This window comes from Carassius carassius, chromosome 26 (assembly GCF_963082965.1).
Source record: "Carassius carassius chromosome 26, fCarCar2.1, whole genome shotgun sequence".
Taxonomy (NCBI): Eukaryota; Metazoa; Chordata; class Actinopteri; order Cypriniformes; family Cyprinidae; genus Carassius; species Carassius carassius.
Window position 1 is genome coordinate 13,373,556 of NC_081780.1, and position 24,082 is coordinate 13,397,637.

Consider the following 24,082-nt stretch of genomic DNA (forward strand, 5'->3'; position numbering starts at 1 on the left):
TTATAAATATTCATACAAATAAATATAAATAAATAAATAATATTTGTTGAAAATTGAATTTTGGTCATTTAGATTATTTAAAATATATAAAAAGTGTGAGTTATAGGATATTCAAATGGGTCTGTACACCTAATGTACACCATAGGACCACTATTGCAACCATTCAGCATGAATTAAGCACAAGAAAGCACAAGTTATATTTTCCTATGAAGATATAAAAAATCCACTTTTTATGTTTAAAATTTTGGAATTGTGAAAATGAAGCAAATATATATCCAGTCCCAGTTACCTACCAAAAGACCCTCCTGTTTAAGATTAACTGACATAAAAGGAAATCAATTTCAATTTCATGTTCAAATTGTACATCATGTTTACCCAAGAAAAATGGTTTAGTGTGAAGCTGAAAAGATGTGTGTGTGTGTGTGTGTGTGTGCTTCTGATTCTACCCAAGACGATAAAAAGGCCACCCAGCATACAAACGTACACACACTCATGCTTAAGAACTCAAAGCAGCAGATAATTCTGTTCCTACGGGACAGAATATTTTTGGTACCTGCTGAGACAGATAGAGAGAGACAAAGAGAGAGAGAAAGGGAGGGTATACAGATGAGTATGTGGTTAATTTTAGAAAGTAGTGTGAAAAATGCAGCGGAACAGAGCGATCCTCCTCTTTTCGCAGTTGCTAACCTCAGATTGGTAGAACTTTGCGCAGTGATCCCTTTTGGCCAATGAGATGTATCGCCATGAGAGTAATAGACCCATCGGGGTCCTTCCTTAAATATATACACTCTGATTTCTACCCCATGTTGATTATTATTATTATATTAGTGTAGGAGAGTGGGTGGAATTTGGCAGTCACTTTCAGATAGCGTTTGAGCACTGCACCATAAATAATTCCTCCCTCTAACACACACACACACACACATATGCACATGCTCTGGTCTGCTGGTGTCAGTGCAGTGTGATGATGAATAGACCCAGTAATGTTATTTCTGGAGAAATTACGACACTGCCAGAACTCCCTTCATATCTAGTTTTAGCGCATGTTTCGTTTGGTTATTTCGTCTAGGTTTTTTGGGGTTTACTCCAGTAGCATGGGAACATTTGAAAAGTGGGGGAAGCACACTATTAAAAGGTAGCTTTGCTCATGAAGTTCGACTAGTAGTCTTACATGAAAAAAAAAAAAAAACATTGGTAAAAAGCCACAGTTCTTAGTATGATTGCTGCCTACTGTTTGCGCATTGCCATCACAAACATTCGGCAGAGACTTAAGCTGAGTTTTCAAATTGTTGTTTGCACAGCCAAACCAAATGAAACTTAAAATTATACTAATTAAAATATCATTATTTATAAACTGACTAAAATGTGTGCTTGTGTGTGTTTATATAATGTAATATTAAATAATAATATTTAATTAAATATTTTTTATACATTTTTTTTTATTATAATAATTTCTTGTTTAATTTTTTAGGAAGTGCAGGTTATGAAAATAAAAATATAGAAATTATAATACAGATACCAAATATAATTACAAACATCAATAATTTTGTCTAAATAGTCAAAATATAGTGCAAAAAAAAGAAAAAATGTGTGTGTGTGTATATATATATATATATATTATCAAATTATACAATATTTATATAATAAAAACATATTTAATAGTTTAAGACATGCAGGTTATAACAATAATATGAAGTATAATTAAAAATTATTATATTCTTAATCAAATATAATTAGTAAAATAGTACAAATATTATTAATGAAATATAATTGTTTATTTAAAAAATACTTTAAGTATTTAAAGTATTTAATAATTTAACAATGCCAAATTATAAAATTGTTCAATTATTTAAAAAGAGCGATTTAGTACATATCACAATAGTGAATAAGGGGATATTCATCTTTTTTAGACATTTTACTAAGCTGCATTATAGTAACTTTGAGTCAAAAGAATAAAATGCAACAGATCTGCCATATCATGACCATAAGGCAGAAAGCATGTTTTTGTGTTGACTGCAGGTGTATTAAGCACACGTGTGCCATGTAGCTTTCTGTCATAGTGAAGCGTGTGGTGTCAGATAATGGTTGAAGTGATCCGAGCGACAAATGTGAACGCTTCCACACGCAGGATTCACAGAAGGCTGCTGCGTACCGGCGCAGCCATGCTGCTGCTCACCAGCTATCTCCATGGAGACCAAGATGGGCTCTGGTTGTCTTGGAAACAGTTAGCAGCATGCTATGGGTTTTGCAATGTGTACAGCTCCTGACTCTCTATGTACAGTCAATATTTAAACTGACTCAGGACATCTAAAATCTCCAATTAATTTTGTTGTTTCTGACAGGTTTCTCGGCCACATGGGAATATAAGCCCAAAAAACACACATACACACAATTATTTTTCAATTGGCCGTTGTGTACCTAATAAAGAGTTTGTTGCCTTGTGACATCATTTGTCCGTCAGGAATGACTTGTAAGTGGAAGGGGGGGGGGTTATGTCTGACATGGCATCTGCTGACTGCAAATCCTGTTACCTTGGTTACAGACAGACTGGTCATGAAGGTAAGGTCACAGAGATCGGGAGGGTCTGTCCCCCGAGCGGCTCACTGTAGTTTGATTGGCTCCTGGCCCCGTTTGTGCACCCATCACAGAAAATGTAATTATCGTGACTGTCATCCAAAGAGCCACACAGCTCACCTCTCCTGTCTTCATCCTTCCATCTCTCCACTCTTCCTCTCATTTACTCCTCATTTTTGACTCTCTGCTCCTTCCTTCCTTCTTTTCATGTCTTCTTTAGTCTATTTTGTTCTTCTTTATCATTGTTTCTCACTTTTGAGAGTGGAAAAAGAAAGGGGTTGGTTGAATCCGTGGTAAACGACATTATTGCTGTGTCTGAATGCAGATGAGATGAGAGTTAAAGGAATACCAAAAATGTATATTGTCATTATTTAATGACCCATATGCTGTTTTTTTTTTGTGGTGCATAAATGAGATGTTTGAATAATCTTTGAATAATCTTTGTACTTTTTGTGTCTATACAACAACATTTTTTATTCCTACAAAGCTCCAAAAATTTTACACACTTTTCTGGTCTGTGCACTTGCAGTGTACTTACCCAAGGAAGTACTGCTAGTATAAGGTTAAAGTTAGATTAAGGGGTAGGTAGTACTTAGTTATTACCCAGTTATTGTAATTGTACAATAAATACATAGAATGTACACGTTGAGCAGGACTGTAAAATAAAGTGCTACCCAAAAAAACAAAATAAAAGTACTCACATTCAGATGTTCAAACTGGTACATTTTGTTTGAATACAACACAAAAAACAAATGACGTCAAAGTTGATGGCACTCGTCAGCGTAACGAATTTGGATCCGAATGTGAACGCAGGTCTACCACTTCCCTGTAGAGACAGGGTGATGGGAAAAAAATGGATCGGAGAAAACTTTATATTACAGTTGCTTTGCGTTCACTCTCAAAACCTTTGTGTTGCATCGAGATTGCGAAAGTTTCTCAGGGGAGCACAAAAGTTTTTCATGTGAACGCAATGAGCAAACGAAACGTTTTTCCGGAGCCAAAACCACTGAAATATCATTTTTTCCTTAAAGAAATCATAAACTACCTATGTTTTTTATTTTGTCAAGATTTTTATATATAAAAAACATAATTTAGAAGTAATTTTCTGTCCTGTTTTGAACCCCCCTCATCGAAATGCTTTGTTTGAATAGAATTTGCGGATTGTAGACTCGGCATATAGTTGTGTATGTTTGACAGCATACATTCCTCGTAGATGGAGGCTGTTGTGAACATGGTCGTTGTTTGTTAGCACCAAAAACCTTGTGGGAGACACACCCACATGTAGCTCTATTGCACTTCAGGCATCCCGGGTTCGAGTCCTTTCCTGATGCCATCTCCTTCTCTTTCTCACACTTCACTTCCTGTCCACCTACTGTCATATCAAAATAAAGGCATAAAACTTCAAAAATAAAATGCAAGAAAAATCTCCTTTTGTGTTTCACTGAAATATGACAGCATAGGCTACATGTTTGGAAATGGCAATTATAAAGAATGATTTTTGTAAAAGTTTTTTTTTAATTAGCTAGAAGTTGTATATATTTGGTCAGTCATTACATTGTGTGTGTGTCCAAGACGGGACTGAGAGAGTCAGCGGGTTTTGGATCAGAGAGTGCAGGGTTGCACTGCGCCAGATGCCTCTGAGTGTGTGTGAGTGTGTGTGTCTGTCTCTGTGCCAGCTGGTTCAAAGGAAAACTAACACGTCTCGCCTGGAAGTCTTAATAATACATTCTCACTCACACGGATATCTTACGCTACTCCAGGCTTAAATTGACCTTTTTTAATGTGCTATTGCTGCAATTATGGGCATGAGTGAGTAGCCCTGTAAATCGCTCTCTCACTCACACCGTCTCTGTCTCTCTTGCTCTCTCTTCATCCTTCAGAGAGCAAACGGTCAGTCTTGCTGAAAGATATGCAGTGTAAACTCATAATTATGGTGTATAAGTAATATAAAGCACACCATCACATAAATTCAAAACACACACACAACTCTTTATCTTCATTGTCCTTCATTGTCCAGATATACCGTACAAGGAGAGATTAGATATGGAACTATTATGATATGATATGCATGTTATTGTCCCCTGATGAACTGATACAGATGTGTTTAGCATATTTAAGGCAGCTCGTGCTGAGAAAAGAACTGGAGAGAATATTGGAGCCCTGCAGTAAGTTATACTTTGTTTAAAATGGGTCTTTTATCATTTTATCCCTTTCTTTCAATTTTCAAGAGGTCCACATAATGCTAATACATTTTTACACACTAAAAAGCACCCAAATTTGTATTTTTCATGATGTATGTACAGTTATTTTTGCATGTGACAAAAGCAAGTGATTTCCTCATTGATTCTGGAAAGTTGAAAGTTGTTTTCAGTAGCTTAGCTTAATAAATGGTTTCTTTGGTCTGAGGTGTACTGGAAAGTTTTGAATTCTGAAAGTTACAGGATGTTTTAATAGTTCTTCACTTTATTTTAAAAGATAAAAGATTTCTCATGAGTGCACCACAATATCTAAAGCAAGTCTTTAGTTAGAGACAAACCTTTTTTTTCCTCTTCATTTTCTTTTACAGAGCCTTTTTGCCAAAGATGTGCAGGAAATAAGAGGATTCTTGCAGGTTTCAGATTTTGTTGTTTAAATGTATCTGGTGACCCAAAACTCATGGGTCTAGATTTGGGTTGTGAAGACCCATGCACTATTTGAGAACAGGTTGACGATTCCTGCAGCTAATGTATTGTGTAAGTGACTGTTGACAGACCGAGCCATGGGAATATTTCCCTTTCTCTCAGTGAGCAAAGCTGAAGCCCTTATTTTGCTCTGTAAGCCCAAATGGCTCCCAGGGGATGAGACTGTCTCAGAGCAGCTCCCACGACCTTTGACCTCCTACATCCACACACGCAGCAAATCAGAAGAAAACGGGTGAAGCCAAGCAGGACTGTATGTTAGACTGCCAGTGCTGTTTTTTTATGTCTTATCCAATCTCATTGTAAAACACAGAGGGAATATGAGGATAGGGCATCAAAATGAATCCATAATTAAATGTAATACAATAGATTCATCTGTTTCAATGTAACAGCTAGACGTTCTCTCTCTCTCTTTGTGTGTGTATGTGTGTGTGTGTGTGTGTGTGTGTGTGTGCTTATCTGTGTGTGTGCTTATCTGTGTGTGTGTGTGTGTGTGTGTACATTGGATTGCTGTGGTGTTGATTGAGCTGATGACCGAGGGCTCTTGTCAGTAATTGAGCTTAGTTAATTTAAGAGCCTTGGATTGATTCCAGATCTCAGAGTTTGGTCTACAGTAAAGTAGATGATAACAGCTTCATTTAACCCTGTTTTTTTTTTAAAGCAGCTGGATTTATAATGTGGTTCCACATAAACAAAACACCTGTTAAATGAGTAATTCACCCCAAAAAGAATATTATTTACTCACCCTCATGTTGTTTCAGATTCTTATGCTGCTGCTTTTTCTGCTGAACACAAAAATAGTTTGAAATGATCTACAAGTAGCCTAATTGTTATTTATTATATTAGAACCAAATATATTATATTTTAAATTATATGTATTTATTTAACATTTGGATTCATGTAGCATTGTTTAAGATGCATGTTTTTTCCTCATCTGAATTATTTTCACACATTTTGTGTGCAGTTAATTCGGTACCATCTACATGCATTAAAGTACTAAATTGACTAGTTATTAAAAGTAAGGCTTATCACCGTGTATTTCAATATCCTCTCCAAAAAGGAAATTGGCAGTGGAATTTTTTGGATGTGTAATAAAACCCTCAGCTACAGGGATATTATGGTAATTTCCAAGTTAATGGTCTCTTTTCTGTGTAAATCATCTATTTTGACTTTAATCTTAAAATACGGTCTCTAGGACTGGGACCTGCTTGAAAAATTGACTTTTTTTTTTGGTTTCTTATTGAATGTCTAATGGTCATAATGACATTTATAAACATTAGTGATTTAATCTGCCACAAGAATAGCATATATTTTTATATATTTTCATGTTTTCATTTGAGAACTACTGATATGCAGTGATTTTATTCCATTTTCTAAAATCAATTGACAGCTAGTTAAAACAAATCAGGTCTGATACCCCTTTTCGCAGAGTTGTGTGGAGATGAATGTCTGTGTTTTGATCCTCACAGGAAAGTTGTGAGACAGTCAGCAAAGACTTTGAAATTCATCTGGCATTTACAGACGCAGCGTTTCTGCTCTATAATCCACTCGAACACGGTGTCTCTGGTGCACCGACATTCTATGTGTTTGTGTGTGTGATATCTGTTCTTTTCTGATAGGCCTGATCTGTAATAAAATGTCATCCAGACAAATGGCTCAGTACATTTTTAGAGCTTTGAGCAGCTTTATGCTTAAAGATATTAGAGCTGATGCAATTAGAGAACTAATATCCTCTTTGTCTCTGTTTTGTCTGTCTAGGAACGGGTGGAGTATCTCTTTCTGATCATTTTTACGGTGGAAGCATTTCTGAAAGTTATTGCATACGGGCTGCTGTGGCACCCTAATGCATACCTTCGGAACGGCTGGAACTTGTTGGATTTCATCATCGTGGTGGTTGGGTGAGTAACCTGCAGTAACTCCCGAGACATGGGAACATATGTGAGGAAGTGATATAGTTATCATAGTTTGAATGATCTGAGAGGTCACACACTTTAATAGAGAAGAAGGCTTTTTGTTGGGTGTCAGCGTACAGCTTTTTTGTGTTTGCACAGAAGCTGAAATTGCTGATATAGGGGGTAAAACTTTATTTTACGGTGTCCTTGTTACACATGCTACATGCACTTACTATTATAAAAACAATAAATTATGCATAATTGTGTGTAAGTAACTCTAGGCCGAACCCTAATCCTAACCCTAACCCTAACCATATAGTAAGTACATGTAGTTAATTAATGTTCCACAGTACTTCAAATAATTACACTGTAACAAGGACACCTTAAAATAAATTGTAACCAAAGGTGTTATGAAATGTATTGTTTTAAATATGAAATTATGTTCATGGAACATAAAATGGTTTATAAAATTCTAAATATATAAAATAAAAATAAATTATAAAAAATACAAATGAACTATCTCTAAAAAAAACTTTTCTAAAGAGACAAAAAATATCTAATTATTTATTCATTAGGCTTTATTTTATTTGCATTGAATAATTAGTATAACTAATTGCTAAAATGGCTAGAATATTTTGTTATTTTCAAATATAATTTTAATATTGGTTGGTACAGTATGTAAATGTTGCATGATAGTGTTTCAAAGTAGCGTTAACTTTCAAAAGAAAATAGTAAATTCCCCCCAAATAACTGTATGTTTAAAAAACTTTTTTTCCCCATGATTTGCATTTGCTGCAACCAGGGAAAAGTCAAGACTGCTTAGTTAAAGGATGTTTTAATCTGAATGATAATTGATAAAAATTAGGCAATAACGTCCTCTTTCCATCTCTCTTTCAGGCTCTTCAGTGCAATATTAGAGCAGGCCACTAAAGGGGATGGTGGGACTTCAATGGGAGGCAAGGCTGCAGGGTTTGATGTAAAAGCCCTGCGAGCCTTTAGAGTGTTAAGACCTCTGAGACTAGTATCTGGAGTACCTAGTGAGTACACACACACACACACACACACACACACACACTCATCTGAAGACTGTTGAGTAAGTTGTCCATGAGTCAGGACTGAGAAACTGAGAGAACATGAATTTAAATACATTTCCTTCCTGTAGGAGGATCTGAAACGATTCGAGAATCAGTAATCACAACCCAGAAATCCAGAAGTCAAAACTCTATTAAGCCATTCTTACCAGCATGTGTAGGAACAGATTTTATCGTTGTGTAGGCAAAACCATTTTCTTTCTGATTGCCAATTTTGTCCAGAGTGCGAACATTCATTAGTTGTTATTATATGTCCCTCTGGAATACTTCTGAATAAGCAGTCACTTTATTCTGCAGGCAAATGTTTTTTCAACACCAAAGTATAATGACTTTTAAACAGTATACCGTAATTCATCATTTGTTTTTAGCTGTTCTGGCTTCGTAATAGGATCATTATCATTTTATTATCGATAATATTCAGAGTATAAACAGTTAGAATATAAATGCTTCACTCACAAAACAAAGAAAACCATCCCTGAGAAAAGTGATGATCTCCTGTATTTTTCAGATTCCTTTCCTGTGTGCTTGCAGGTTTACAGGTGGTGCTGAACTCCATCATTAAAGCCATGGTTCCCCTCCTGCACATCGCTCTGCTCGTTCTGTTTGTCATCATTATTTATGCCATCATTGGCCTCGAGCTCTTCATGGGCAAGATGCACAGAACCTGTTTTTTCTTCAAAGATGGACACAGAGGTCAGGATTTTATGAGTATTTGTTCCTTCCTTGTTCTAGTCATTGGCTCCAGATCGACTGACAGAATCCTGTTTTCTTTCAGGTACTATATCTGAAGAGAAGCCGGCCCCCTGCGCCCCAGGCACTACCCATGGACGCCATTGCACCCCGGCCAACGTAACACAATGCATGATGGGATGGGCGGGCCCAAATGATGGAATCACGAACTTTGATAACTTTGCATTTGCCATGCTGACTGTGTTTCAATGCATCACGATGGAGGGCTGGACTGACGTCCTGTACTGGGTGAGTCTGCTCCAATAACGGCACACTACACCTAAAATATAAGTATATAAGCACACATGGTGTCTTTACTGAGAAAAGACACATGAATGAGGTAGGGTTAGGAGTATCACCCAGTGTCTTTAGTTAAAAAGAGGAGGCTTTCCTAATTTGCAACGAATTCTTAAGGGAATCCTAATGTAACCATAATGGGAATTTTTCTTGTAGGGTTTAACACAAAACTAGTTATTTTAGAACGTAGAATTGATAAAATACCCATGTAAAACATTTAAAGTGTTTCAAATATATTTTGGGGGTATTTTAAAAGATCCCAGTGTGATTGTCATTATTTTGTATAGCGATTATTATGAAACAAGTACATATTCTGTTAAAGATCATGCAATGCCCAAAAGAACTGTAAAAATCAAAAAAGAATGAAAAAAATTTGAGAATTTTGGATTATTTAATAGGGTCTTCCTTCTTAGTTCCAAATGAAAATAGAAATTCTATTAGGAATCCACATCCAGTTTTGTGATCTTTATTTATTAGTTTTATTGCATCTTTATATGTATTTTTTTGACTAGTTGAGTAGTTTGTATGTTACGGCTCAGTGCTGCATTGCCACTGAAAATTTAACATTCATTGATTTTGTACGTCCATTTTTATACCTTGCAAATTTAAACCTTTGTATTTTTGGATGTTTTATATTGAAAATATTCTGCTGATTCTTCATTGTGATAATGTTTTTAATTTGCAGAAATTACAATTAAAATTAGGGCTATCAAGTGATTAATCATGATTGGCATCCAAAATAAAAGTTTATTTGCATAATATACTGTATGTGTGTGTACTGTGTGTATTTATTATAGAAATACACACGTGCGTGAATATATTTAAGAAAAATAGCATATATGAAATTATATATAAAAAAAATATCAATTATATACATATGTTTTTATACACACACATATATTTTGTAAACACAAAGTTTTATTTTGAATGCGATTAATCATGATTAATCATTTGACAGCCCTAGTTAAAATGTGCTGAAAACAACAAACCAATATTTTGCATCATATAACATAATTTTCTAGTGAAAGTGTGTTTAAGAATTTATGGAGTTACATTATAGCCATAACATTTGTAATACTTTTATTAAATTAAAAACGCAAACACTGAACATTCTAATATGGTGGAGCCACTGAAAACGTTTGTAAAAACCAGAACTATTGAGCCGGCTCACTAACAAAAAAAAATCCTGTTGAGCCCTCTGTGTGTGATCACTGCTGCTCTCTAAAGCCCATCTTTCTGTATCTCAGTCCTCTGCACTCTTCCAGATACTTAAAGTGACTGACAGTTTTCCTGATGGCATCTTTTAAAACAGTCAAACAGACTCAGCTGAACGTCTCTGTCTCTCTCTGTCTTTCTTTCTGTTGAATATGCTCTATGCTTCATGGGTTTTCTTGATGTTCTGGGTTTCTGAGGGACCAGCATGTGCTGTTCACTGTACTCGTTTTTGCTGACTGTCTTTCTCTGCGCTCTGCTCTTCTTTCTTTTTTCTAACTGTCCCCTCCTCATCTCAGATGCAGGATTCCATGGGTTATGAGCTTCCGTGGGTCTATTTTGTCAGTCTGGTCATCTTTGGATCCTTTTTCGTTCTAAATCTGGTTCTGGGTGTGTTGAGCGGGTAAGCATTGTGTGCTGAAAGTGTGTGTGTGTGTGGTTTTTTTGGAAAATAGAACAAGCTCTGACTGAACTCTGATCAAACACGTTTTCTTTCTTAAAGCACTGGGATTGAGCGAGCCAGAGAGGGGTTATGTAGAACTGCCCATGTCCAGCAGACACATACTAATCATTCATTCATCCCTCTACAACTCTACCCCTCCATCCATCCATTCCTCTCTCCCCCATACTCCATCCTTCCCTCCATTCCCAGGTGAATGATGCTGTAGGGAATTCCGGGCCATGGCTTTATTTTGTCACTTTAATCATCATTGGCTCCTTTTTTGTTCTTAATTTGGTTCTTGGGGTTTTAAGCGGGTAAGGGTCACTCATTCATTCTCTCTCCGTCGTCTTTATTTCTAACTCAGTTTTTTCCTTTGGAGGGAGTGTGTGTGAGAGAGATATGTTATCTTCCTTATCATCCTTTTTTGTGTTTAAAACAAGTCAGTACAAACAAGGGTCAAAGGTGTTTTATTTCCCATTTTCCCTTAAATACACATTCATGGTCTTGTTGTGAGTGAATATCTTGCTCTGTTTATCGCAAGAAACACACTGCTGTACAAAAGTTTGGGGTCAGCAAGATTTTTAATGTATATATATATACAACCCTAATTCCGGAAAAGTTGGGACGTTTTTTAAATTTTAATAAAATGAAAACTAAAAGACTTTCAAATCACATGAGCCAATATTTTATTCACAATAGAACATAGATAACGTAGCAAATGTTTAAACTGAGAAAGTTTACAATTTTATGCACAAAATGAGCTCATTTCAATTTTGATTTCTGCTACAGGTCTCAAAATAGTTGGGACGGGGCATGTTTACCATGGTGTAGCATCTCCTTTTCTTTTCAAAACAGTTTGAAGACGTCTGGCATTGAGGCTATGAGTTGCTGGAGTTTTGCTGTTGGAATTTGGTCCCATTCTTGCCTTATATAGATTTCCAGCTGCTGAAGAGTTCGTGGTCGTCTTTGACGTATTTTTCGTTTAATGATGCGCCAAATGTTCTCCATAGGTGAAAGATCTGGACTGCAGGCAGGCCAGGTTAGCACCCGGACTCTTCTACGACGAAGCCATGCTGTTGTTATAGCTGCAGTATGTGGTTTTGCATTGTCCTGCTGAAATAAACAAGGCCTTCCCTGAAATAGACGTTGTTTGGAGGGAAGCATATGTTGCTCTAAAACCTTTATATACCTTTCAGCATTCACAGAGCCTTCCAAAACATGCAAGCTGCCCATACCGTATGCACTTATGCACCCCCATACCATCAGAGATGCTGGCTTTTGAACTGAACGCTGATAACATGATGGAAGGTCTCCCTCCCCTTTAGCCCGGAGGACACGGCGTCCGTGATTTCCAACAAGAATGTCAAATTTGGACTCGTCTGACCATAAAACACTATTCCACTTTGAAATAGTCCATTTTAAATGAGCCTTGGCCCACAGGACACGACGGCGCTTCTGGACCATGTTCACATATGGCTTCCTTTTTGCATGATAGAGCTTTAGTTGGCATCTGCTGATGGCACGGCGGATTGTGTTTACCGACAGTGGTTTCTGAAAGTATTCCTGGGCCCATTTAGTAATGTCATTGACACAATCATGCCGATGAGTGATGCAGTGTCGTCTGAGAGCCCGAAGACCACGGGCATCCAATAAAGGTCTCCGGCCTTGTCCCTTACGCACAGAGATTTCTCCAGTTTCTCTGAATCTTTTGATGATGTTATGCACTGTAGATGATGAGATTTGCAAAGCCTTTGCAATTTGACGTTGAGGAACATTGTTTTTAAAGTTTTCCACAATTTTTTTACGCAGTCTTTCACAGATTGGAGAGCCTCTGCCCATCTTTACTTCTGAGAGACTCTGCTTCTCTAAGACAAAGCTTTTATAGCTAATCATGTTACAGACCTGATATCAATTAACTTAATTAATCACTAGATGTTCTCCCAGCTGAAACTTTTCAAAACTGCTTGCTTTTTTAGCCATTTGTTGCCCCCGTGCCAACTTTTTTGAGACCTGTAGCAGGCATTAAATTTTAAATGAGCTAATTAAGTGGATAAAAGTGTAAAATTTCTCAGTTTAAACATTTGCTACGTTATCTATGTTCTATTGTGAATAAAATATTGGCTCATGTGATTTGAAATTCCTTTAGTTTTCATTTTATTAAAATTTAAAAAACGTCCCAACTTTTCCGGAATTCGGGTTGTGTATATATATATATATATATATATATATATATATATATATATATATATATATATATATATATATATATATATATATATATATATAGTACAGACCAAAAGTTACTATTTTTAATGTTTTTGAAAGAAGTTTCTTATGCTCATCAAGCCTGCATTTATTTGATCAAAAATACAGAAAAAATTTTAATATTGTTATATATTATTACAATTTAAAATAATTCTTTTTAAATTTATTATACTTTAAATTATCATTTATTTCTGTGATGCAAAGCTGAATTTTTAGGATCGTTATCACATGATCCTTTAGAAATCATTCTAATATGATGATTCATTATCAAAGTTGGAAACAGTTCTGCTGCTTAATATTTTTTCAGAACATGTGATACTTTTTTAGGATACTTTGATGAATAAAAAGTAAAAAAAAAAAAAAAAAGAAGCTATGTTTTTAAAATATAAATATTTTGTAATAACAATATACACTACTGGTCAGTAATTTGGGGTCAGTAATTTTTTTTCTTTTTTTTTAATAAAATCAATACTTTTATTCAGCAAGGATGTGTTAAATTGATAAAAAAGTGATAGTAAAGAAAATATATTATTAGAATTTTTTTTTATTTTGAATAAATGCAGTTCTTTTTAACCTTTTATTCATCAAATATATTAGACAGCAGAACTGTTTCCAACACTCAATATAAATCAGAATATTAGAATGATTTCTAAATGATCATGTGATAGACTGGATGTTACATGTGACACTGAAGGCTGGAGTAATGATGCTGAAAATTCAGCTTTGCATCACAGGAATAAATAATTTTTTTTAAAGTATATTCAAATAGAAAACTATTATTTTAAGTTGTTATAATATTTCACAATATTACTGTTTTTTCTGTATTTTTGATCAAATAAATGCAGGCTTGATGAGCAGAAGAAACTTCTTTCAAAAACATTAAAAATAGTAATGTTTCCAAACTTTTGGTCTGTACTGTACTGTGATATATATATACTCACCTAAAGGATTATTAGGAACACCATACTAATAATGTGTTTGATCCCCTTTCGCCTCTTGCAGTTTATAGAGATTTGTGGGATGCACATCCAGGGCACGAAGCTCCTGTTCCACCACATCCCAAAGATGCTCTATTGTGTTGAGATCTGGTGACTGTGGGGGCCATTGTAGTACAGTGAACTCATTGTCATGTTCAAGAAACCAGTTTGAAATGATTTGAGCTTTGTGACATGGTGCATTATCCTGCTGGAAGTAGCCATCAGAGGATGGGTACATGGTGGTCATAAAGGGATGGACATGGTCAGAAACAATGCTCACGTAGGCCGTGGCATTTAAACAATGCCCAATTGGCACTAAGGGGCCTAAAGTTTGCCAAGAAATCATCCCCCACACCATTACACCACCACCACCAGCCTGCACAGTGGTAACAAGGCATGATGGATCCATTCTCATTCTGTTTACGCCAAATTCTGACTCTACCATCTGAATGTCTCAACAGAAATTGAGACTCATCAGACCAGGCAACATTTTTGCAGTCTTCAACTGTCCAATTTTGGTGAGCTCGTCCAAATTGTAGCCTCTTTTTCCTATTTGTAGTGGAGATGAGTGGTACCCGGTGGGGTCTTCTGCTGTTGTAGCCCATCCGCCTCAAGGTTGTGCGTGTTGTGGCTTCACAAATGCATGTTGTAAAGAGTGGTTATTTCAGTCAAAGTTGCTCTTCTATCAGCTTGAATCAGTCAGCCCATTCTCCTCTGACCTCTAGCATCAACAAGGCTTTTTCGCCCACAGGACTGCCACATACTGGATGTTTTTCCCTTTTCACACCATTCTTTGTAAACCCTAGAAATGGTTGTGCGTGAAAATCCCAGTAACTGAGCAGATTGTGATACTCACACAATACTCAGACCGGCCCCTCTGGCACCAACAACCATGCCACTCTCAAAATTGCTTAAATCACCTTTCTTTCCCATTCTGACATTCAGTTTGGAGTTCAGGAGATTGTCTTGACCAGGACCACACCCCTAAATGCATTGAAGCAACTGCCATGTGATTCTTCTTCTTCGAATCCGTTGCAATTTCAGATGTCGTTCTGCCAGTATCTGGCGCAGGTCACAGCTGATGGAGTCGGTTCAGCCAGATCCTGGGGGCTGCACTGGGGGGCATTTTCACACTCCAGTAGGTGAGACATTGTCTGAACTGCTCCACAGTTACATGTGTCGTCTGTCTGGTGGTTCCAAGTTTTTATAAGTGCTTTGCACCTCCCCTGTTCCACTCGTAGTCTGTTGAGGGTCTTCCAGGTTAGCCATGGGAGGTCGTGCCCGCTAGCGAGACATTCAGTCGGGGTGATTCCTCTCTCCATCCAATCCTGGGCTTGTGTAGTTAGCTGGTTCCAGTCATCTTTCCAAATGTTGGTCTTTGCTATTTCTTTGGTTGTCTGGAGAAGTGGCTCTCAATTTCAAACGGGGTGGGGGTGCTATGTGTCCATGCAAGGGGTGCCTGGTGTCAAACTCCTGTGCTTTCCGCTCGTCTTGGGCGATGATGGATCGTCTGATGTTAGGGGGGGGCAATGCCGGCCAGAGCATAGAGGCACGGGACTGACGTTGACTTTATACAACCCGTGATAATGCGGCAGGTGTCGTTGAGGGCTGTGTCAATCAGTTTGGTATGGTGGGAGCGGCTCCAGCTTGAGCATGCGTATTCAGCTGTAGAGAAGCACAGGGCTAGGGCAGTTGCGCGGATGGTTGATGGATCGGCACCCCATTTTGAGTTTACCAGTTTACGCAGAATGTTATTGCGAGTGTTGATCTTGGCTTTGGTGTTCTGGAGGTGAGTTTTGAAAGAGAGTGTCCTGTCGAGTGTGACTCCCAGGTACACAGGGTGAGGGTGGTTGGAGAGTTTGTGGCCATCCCATGATATGCTCAGTTCTTTTTTCGCATCTCATCTTTTTGAGATGAAAACTGCATAATTGAGTTTTTGATGGGTTGGGTTTCAGGTGGTTGTTTTTGTAGTAGGTTGTCATCTCTTGGAGGGCATTTTCCAGGACATCCTCAATCTTCTGGAAGTTCTCCTGTTGGGTGGTGATGCAGAGAGCGTCCGCATAAATAAAGTGGCGGCATTGTGAATGAAGTGGTTGGTCATTAGTGTAGATGTTGAAAAGGAGGGGGGCCAGTACACTGCCTTGTGGTAGGCCGTTTTTTTGGGCTTTCCATTTGCTCTTCTTCTCATTTAATTGGACAAAGAAGCGCCTGTTGTTAAGGAGGCTTTTGATGATTTGGCACAGGTCGAGTTCACCAGTCATGTCAAAAAGTTTCCTAATCATGGTGCGGTGCTGGACTGTATCATAGGCAGCAGTAAAATCTATGAAAGCTGCTCCAGTGATGAGTTTATACTCAAAGCCATCCTCAATATGTTGGGTGAGGTTCAATAGCTGCCCAGCACAAGAGCGACCAGAGTGGAAACCAGCTTGATCTTTAGTAAGCTTAGAGTCTATAACTGGCATAAGGCGTTGGAGTAATAGCCTCTCATAGAGCTTGTAGGTGGTGCAAAGGAGTTAAATTGGTCTGTAGCTCTTTGGGGATGATGGATCCTTTCCAGATTTGAGGATTGCAACTATCTTGGCCTTTCTCCATGCCGGTGGGGTTATTTTCTCTGCCATGCATGAGTTCATCATTTCTAAGAGCCAGGTCTTTGCTTTAGGTCCCAGGTGCTGTATCATTTCCGTCAGTACATCGTCGGTTCCTGCTGCTTTCCCAGGTTTCAGCATATTCATTGCAGCTTCCAGTTCTTGTGGATCGAAAGGCTTTGTAAGTGCACTAGCTGGTTGTGGGTGGATCGGTACCGCTTTCCGGTGGTATTCTCCTGTGGGTCTGCGCCGATTTTGGCTGTGACCGTTTGCTACCAGCTGTGCTGCAACTGCGTTTGCTGTGACTTGTTATGAGAGTGGGTGGTGTGGTATGGTCTTCACCGAGGTGGCGGATTGTGGCCCATGCCTTCCTGCTGTTGTTGGTCATGTTGGTATTTTCTAACAGATCCTTCCAGGCTAGCCTTCGGTCTTCCCCAACTTTGTTCAGCAGGGCCTCTCCGAGTTCCGTGGTGGTGGGGGAGAAAGGGTCCTCATGATATGCCTCGTGGTAGGCTTTCAATAGTTCATTAGACAGCCGGAGATATACTCGGCCTGACATCCTCTTGGTATATGTCGCCTGGCTGACCTTTTCAGCAAGTCTATAAACATGTTGTAGTTTTTGTGGTGTGGTGGAATACTGGAGATGGAGTTTTCAATCTCCTGTTGGAACAACAGCCAGTCTGCCCTCCGCAGATTAAACCTTCTGCGGAAGGGGACGGTAGTTGCTTGGAGAACAGATTGGATGGTTATGGTGATTGGCCGGTGTTGCATGTGGGGGGTAGGATCCAAGACGGCTTTCACAGCTCTCGATGTTAGTTCACTGCTCACGCAAACAAGATCTGGGTTATATCCTCGTTTCCATCTGGCACTATGGAAAGATTTTGGCTGTTTAGCGTTGTGGGTCAGGTGTTTCGACTCAAGCCAGGTTTCGACTTCATCACCATCTTGATTGTTCGCTTCATAACCCCAGAGTGTGCTATGAGCATTGAAGTCCCCGATGCTGATGTGATGCCATGTGATTGGTTGATTAGATAATTGCATTAATGAGAAATTGAACAGGTGTTCCTAATAATCCTTTAGGTGAGTATATATATATATATATATATATATATATATATATATATATTACATCATTTAACAACATTTCCATTTTTTGCTGTATTTTTGACAAAATGTATGAAATGCAGCCTTGGTGAGCATAAAAAACTTTTGAACAGCTGTGTAGTGTATGTTACGGTGGCTGAGAGAGCTCAACGCACTGAAAATAGAAAAAAAATTAAGAAAACAACTTCATCAATTTGACAACACGCGCACTGAAAATGCTCACAACACAACCAAACAAAGAAATGCACTGCAAATAGAAAAAAAACACCTTCAATTTTAGAAAACAACTTCATCAATTAGACAACAAATGCATAGCAAATGCTCACAACACAACCAAACAAAGAAATACACTGCAAATAAACTTTGCAGTGCGTTGAGCTCTCTCGGCCATCATGGTATGTGTCCTAACAGAAGCGTTTTTAATATTTAATTTCACTTGAAAAATATTTTTTAATTTTAATTTTTTTACACTTTTTCTGATTCAGTCGGTTTATTTTTTACGGGATGGATATTTAGAGGAAGTCTCTCTCTTTCCATTTCTCAGAGAGTTCTCTAAAGAGCGGGAAAAGGCCAAAGCTCGTGGCGATTTCCAGAAGCTCCGTGAGAAGCAGCAGCTGGAGGAGGATCTGAAGGGCTACCTGGACTGGATCACGCAGGCGGAGGATATCGACCCTGAGAACGATGACGAGGGACTGGACGACGACAAGCCTAGAAATCGTAAGTATGAAGCAGAGAAGCACCAGGGTGGGGCAAATTAATCTGCTTAAGTTTGTTATCTGAGACGTTTTGCAAAAGCGTTTTCCATGCAAATGTAATAAATTGGTTTTAAATGCAAATGAGGACATTGAAATGTTACCTTTTAGGACTTTGCTATTGTTTTAATTTATACTTAGTCTGAAAATACTTCCAGATCTATAAATACTGACATGTTATGACATGAGATATTGTCTCTTTTATCTCTGGCACTTCAATCATGATCAAAGCATGATATATAAGTCTGTTGTAAATAAGGGTAAAGTTCACTAAAAACAGAAACTTTTCTTTTAGCTAGTTTGACATGCCCATTTATGATATTTATTGTCATTATGAAAACCGTATCCATTTTCTATTTGAAAATAAACAGCAACTCACCTTAAATATTGAATGTGAGGTTGGCTGCCAACATGCACCGAAGACTACTTGCTTGCTGTGACAGATGTAAATTATTACTGTATACACAATATTCAGATATGTTATGGATTGTTTCAGTTGCAGATGAGAGTTCTCCATCAGAAACTCACCACAATCCAAAACTTAAATGGATCGTTGAATGTGTTTGTATTTGGGCAGGTTTTGCTATCCATATTAGGAATTAGAAGCAAGCAAATGCAGACCAAGCGTCCTTGTGAGGGACAAAAGGTTCAGAAAACGTCTAGACAGTAATCTACAGTAGATAGAAAAAGATGTTTAAAATGCCAGTTTTAGGCTTAGGGTTGTATAATTTGTTTATATTAAGAATAATAAATGTGAATGGGAAGTCCCTTCAGGGATATACAGTATATATAGAGAATTGTGTGTGTGTGTGTGTGTGTGTGTGTGTGTGTGTTTGGATTTATTTTTGACTCTGGTATTTCAGAGCCTGAGATTGTGTATTGTCAGTCTAGCCCCTAATTGAGATCAGATGGGAAAACACTTTCACACACAGACAATATATAGAGATATACTGCAGTCCACTTGCTGACGCACATCTAGTGGCTCAAAATAGAACTGCACTTCAGATTATTTGTATTTTTTGTGTTAACAGTGATGTTTAATGTTAATTGTTCAGTGTCAAGTGTCTTGAGTTTTTTGTGACCGCCTTATTTAGACATAAATATTCGGGACAGAGAGGGCTGGTGGCATTTTTTTTCTTTCTGACTGTGTTTGTCTCTGACTGTTTGAGTCTCGCTCTGTTGATTTCAGGGAAGACTCATCGTTTACAGTACATCCATGGAGCGGTGAAGAAAAAAGCAGCTCTGCTTCGTAAGGCGTGTGCGTCTCCATAGCAATCACGGTTTACTTTTGCGTCTGCATGGGAAAAGTGCAACAAGACCTTTAAATACTGACCCCGACCCATCCTTCCCCGCCCAGACTGGTCAATCTGGGTATGGAGGGTGATGGGGTCTCCCTGCTTAGTTCTCTGTATTTTAGATTTCTGAATGATGATAAGCATGAAAATCTGAGAGGTTTGAAATTTAGACTCACTGCTCTTTTGGGATGGTATACATTGTTCTGTTTGAAATATCTGGACTTGTAGCATGTCGTTTTTTCTCCAGGTATTTGAATCAGAATCTGGTGCTTTGTAGCAAATTTTAGTTACTCATGATGCTCCTGTTCCAGTGTGATCTGCATGTGATTACTTAGTTAGAAACAGTTCTGCTTTGCACACCACGGTTCAGATGGTTCTGACTATGAGGTTGTGATTTTTCTTTAACAGCCATTGTGAGATCTTAATAGAAATAGATTGCAAAGTATTGTGGACATTTTTCCTCCTGATTTATGTTGCTTCACTTCCATCTACTTCAGATTTGTTTAGAGTGTTTACGTTATGTCTATTATCTTAATTACGAATTACAAGAGTTATATTCATTTCATTTTAAACGCATCAATTTACACGAGACATCATCAGCATACTGATGATGTAATGTCACGGTTTGACATCTGTAATCCTGTCTCAGAATATCCGATCAAACATAATCCCATAATCCCATTTCCAAGGGTGGTGTAGTCTGGATGATAATGTGTTAATTTATTTATTTATTTTTTATTAAGAAATAGAATTAGGGGAAAAGATCAAAGCCAATAAAAATGCAGCATGGAATTTAGAGACCCTGCTTGACCCCGCCCCTTGTGCATGTTAATGAGATGGAACTGTAGGCCTGCATGCTGATTGGTAGATTAGCCTAGTTTTTACATGATGCATTTTGGTAAATTTGTCCAACTTTGCTTTTGTTTTGAAATCTGAATGAACCCATCCAAATCATTAAGTGTTTTATAATTCTGTTGGTTTGAGGTCTAGTTTAATTTAAGATCCATTCACAGACTCAATACCTATGAAGCACAGTATATGTGTGTGTTAATGAAATGTGGTATGTGATTCTTTTCAAACACATTTTGGGGAAGACATTTTCACATATGGTCCATATTAAACATTAAAGTTCACATCTGAGCATGGATATGCTGGCTGTCATCAAGACTGTCTATTTAATGAGAACTGGCTCAGTAACAACTTTCTTTACATATAATTAATTATTCTTATCTTTTTCTTTCTATCTGTTTAAAAGGAATAATTTTGCATGTTTTATGTTTTTATATTATGACTTTATTATAGTTTTGACAGGTCTAACACCTGAATTTGTCATGTAGGCCTTTTTTTATTAGTAAAAAACAGCTTTGTGTTTCTTGAAGCATCATATACAAAAAAATGGAACCTGTTTCTCAGGAAAACTGCACCCGTCACAAACATTCTGAACAAACACTGTAATTTGGTTCCTAATGTGTTCTTTTGGTGGCTTGCTGTGAGGAATATCTTACATGCGTTAAAAAAAATATAGACACCTTGGATAAATGCAAAAGTTATGGCAGATGTTTTTTTCTTTAGTCAGCTGTCGGTCTTTGAATCAGTCATCTCACTTAGTAAGGTTCAGATTATTGGTATGGTTAGACTCATGTGTTCTGTTATATGCATTAGGTTAAAACTACATTTTACTTCTCATGACCAGTTTTTACTCAAATTTGTCAATTGGTAAGTGTTGATTTTGAATCCTGGTCATTTCTGCTGTTAGTGTGCCAGTGTAAAAGCTCAAGTAAGGGTCCTTTAGAGATTGAAAGTCAGTTTGTTGTGTGTGTGTGAAACCAGCCTTTGATGAGCAATGAGTATCATCTTTTACTGGTAATTCATCACACTCTCTCTCTTTCCCTCTCTCTCTCTCATGCAGTGAGTATGCCGGCCAGTGAAAATGAGTCAGTAAACACTGATAATGCTCCAGCTGGAGACATGGAGGGAGAGACCTGCTGTACTCGCATGGCGTAAGTCTCCACAGCATCCCGTTCCTCCTCCTGCTCTCCTTCTTGATCATCTCTTCTCCTCTAATTCCTCAATTACTTAATTTGTATTTCCCTCCATGCTTAATTCGCTTCAGGCTTACTCTTTCCAGTATTCAGATATTTACAGAGATGTAAAGTTGAGAGCTGGTGAGGTCAGCAGGGCTCAGTGGGCGGCTCCTGGCGCTCCCGTGATCTTCAGTGTCATTTTTTTTTTCTGTGCATCTGTTGCTGTCCTCTGTTTTCCAGCTTATTTGCCCTGTTAGTGATCAGTGTTTTATGTCACAAACACAGACAGGAACATTCATGAAATACACAGCCATAAAAGTAACATTCCCACGGATATTAAAAATCTGTGAACAGTTAAATCGTATGAACAGTTTAATTTACATATCACAAGGTGAATATGTCATCTATCTATCTATCTATCTATCTATCTATCTATCTATCTATCTATCTATCTATCTATCTGTCTATCATATGTGGGTGGCACTCGGTTGCTCCTGCTCATCATCATGTGGGTGCTCTGAAGTGTTGATGATGTATGATCAGGCCCACCTGACTGCCCTCCCAGTTCTGCTGTCTCTGTGGAAACACTGTCCTTCATGATGTTGTGTCTGTTCTGTATGTATAATACATTCTGTTTTCCATTCCAGAAATAGGATCTCCAAATCCAAATTCAGGTTAGTACATTACATACCGTCTGAAGGCGAGGCTGCCTTTCATACTGCTCTTCATTTATGTGTGTGCGTTTGTGTGTTTGTTGTGTTTCAATGCCAGTGTTGTGTTTTGATCATCACGGTTGCCCTCTGAATCAGTGGCTGAACATCCATTAACGAGTTCAGACTGCCAGTGTTATTCAGGTTAGATTTGTTTGCTACAGATGCCAAAAGAATTGAGAGCAGCAGCATTTTCAATCACTGCCAGTACAAACACGCATAGTTGTTGTGTTTCCAGAAAGTGCATTTGGTGAATACTGAAAGGATATTTATCCCGGCTGGTAAGAATGGTGTCAGATCGTACAGACTTTGAATGTTTTATATTGTATTTCTCTCTCTGTCTTTGTTTTGCAGTCGATATTCACGCCGATGGAATCGGTTATGTCGGCGCACGTGCCGTGCAGCAGTGAAGTCAAATGTGTTCTACTGGCTGGTGATTTTCCTGGTATTTTTGAACACACTTACCATTGCCTCTGAGCACCACCAGCAGCCAGAATGGCTCACCAATGTGCAAGGTACTCAACTCTAAGATAGTGTATATATTTCAATATACAATACTTTTGCTAGTGAAATGTATAATAATGCATCCTTGAGCAGTCAAATATTAATAAAAGTGTATGTGTGATGCACTATATATTTTGATTAGTTGTCCTTGGCGAAGCTACTTTTATGACTCCCATATTATTTTAAGTACTAATTAAAGTATTCATTTCTTCTGTGTTGTATAATTTTCATAGTGAATGGATGTGTTGTTTCTGTGTTTACAGAAATCGCCAATAAGGTGTTGCTGGCTCTTTTTACTGGTGAGATGCTGCTGAAGATGTACAGCCTGGGCCTACAGGCCTATTTCGTCTCCCTTTTTAACCGCTTTGACAGTTTTGTGGTGTGTGGTGGAATTCTGGAGACTATCCTGGTGGAAATAAAGGTCATGTCACCCCTCGGCATCTCTGTGCTGCGCTGTGTGCGTCTGCTCCGCATCTTCAAGATCACCAGGTATGTGTTAAAGGACAGTTCACCCAAAAATGATAAATCTGTCATTAATTACTCACCCTCATGTCGTCCCAAACCAGTAAGACCTTCATTCATCTTCGGAGCACAAATTAAGATTTTTTTAACTCGAACTCGTTTTAGGACCCTTGCTGTCTATGGGAGGGTCATTTAACTTTATTTTAAAGAGTGTGTTTTGTTACCAGTGGGGTGTGGCTCTGTATTAATGCTGACTGTCCTCTCTCAGGTACTGGAACTCTCTCAGTAATCTGGTGGCATCTCTGCTGAACTCGGTGCGCTCCATCGCGTCCCTGCTTCTGCTGCTCTTCCTGTTCATCATCATCTTCAGTCTACTTGGAATGCAGCTCTTTGGTGGCAAGTTCAACTTTGATGAGACGCGCCGCAGCACCTTCGATAACTTCCCCCAGTCGCTCCTCACCGTCTTTCAGGTTCTGCCACAGTCTGATC

At 38.1% G+C, this 24,082-nt stretch overlaps 1 protein-coding gene across 1 annotated transcript in view; it reads left to right on the top strand.

The window, feature by feature from the left end:
• LOC132105852 (voltage-dependent L-type calcium channel subunit alpha-1C-like) overlaps positions 1-24,082 on the top strand; it is a 151,463-nt gene that overhangs the window by 103,840 nt on the left and 23,541 nt on the right. Inside the window, exons 4-14 of the mRNA XM_059511300.1 lie at positions 7,011-7,150; positions 8,042-8,181; positions 8,767-8,928; positions 9,011-9,213; positions 10,773-10,876; positions 18,391-18,563; positions 21,803-21,893; positions 22,565-22,591; positions 22,982-23,142; positions 23,395-23,620; positions 23,862-24,063. Coding sequence (XP_059367283.1) covers positions 7,011-7,150; positions 8,042-8,181; positions 8,767-8,928; positions 9,011-9,213; positions 10,773-10,876; positions 18,391-18,563; positions 21,803-21,893; positions 22,565-22,591; positions 22,982-23,142; positions 23,395-23,620; positions 23,862-24,063 — 1,629 coding nt within the window. The remainder of the gene's footprint in view (positions 1-7,010; positions 7,151-8,041; positions 8,182-8,766; positions 8,929-9,010; positions 9,214-10,772; positions 10,877-18,390; positions 18,564-21,802; positions 21,894-22,564; positions 22,592-22,981; positions 23,143-23,394; positions 23,621-23,861; positions 24,064-24,082) is intronic.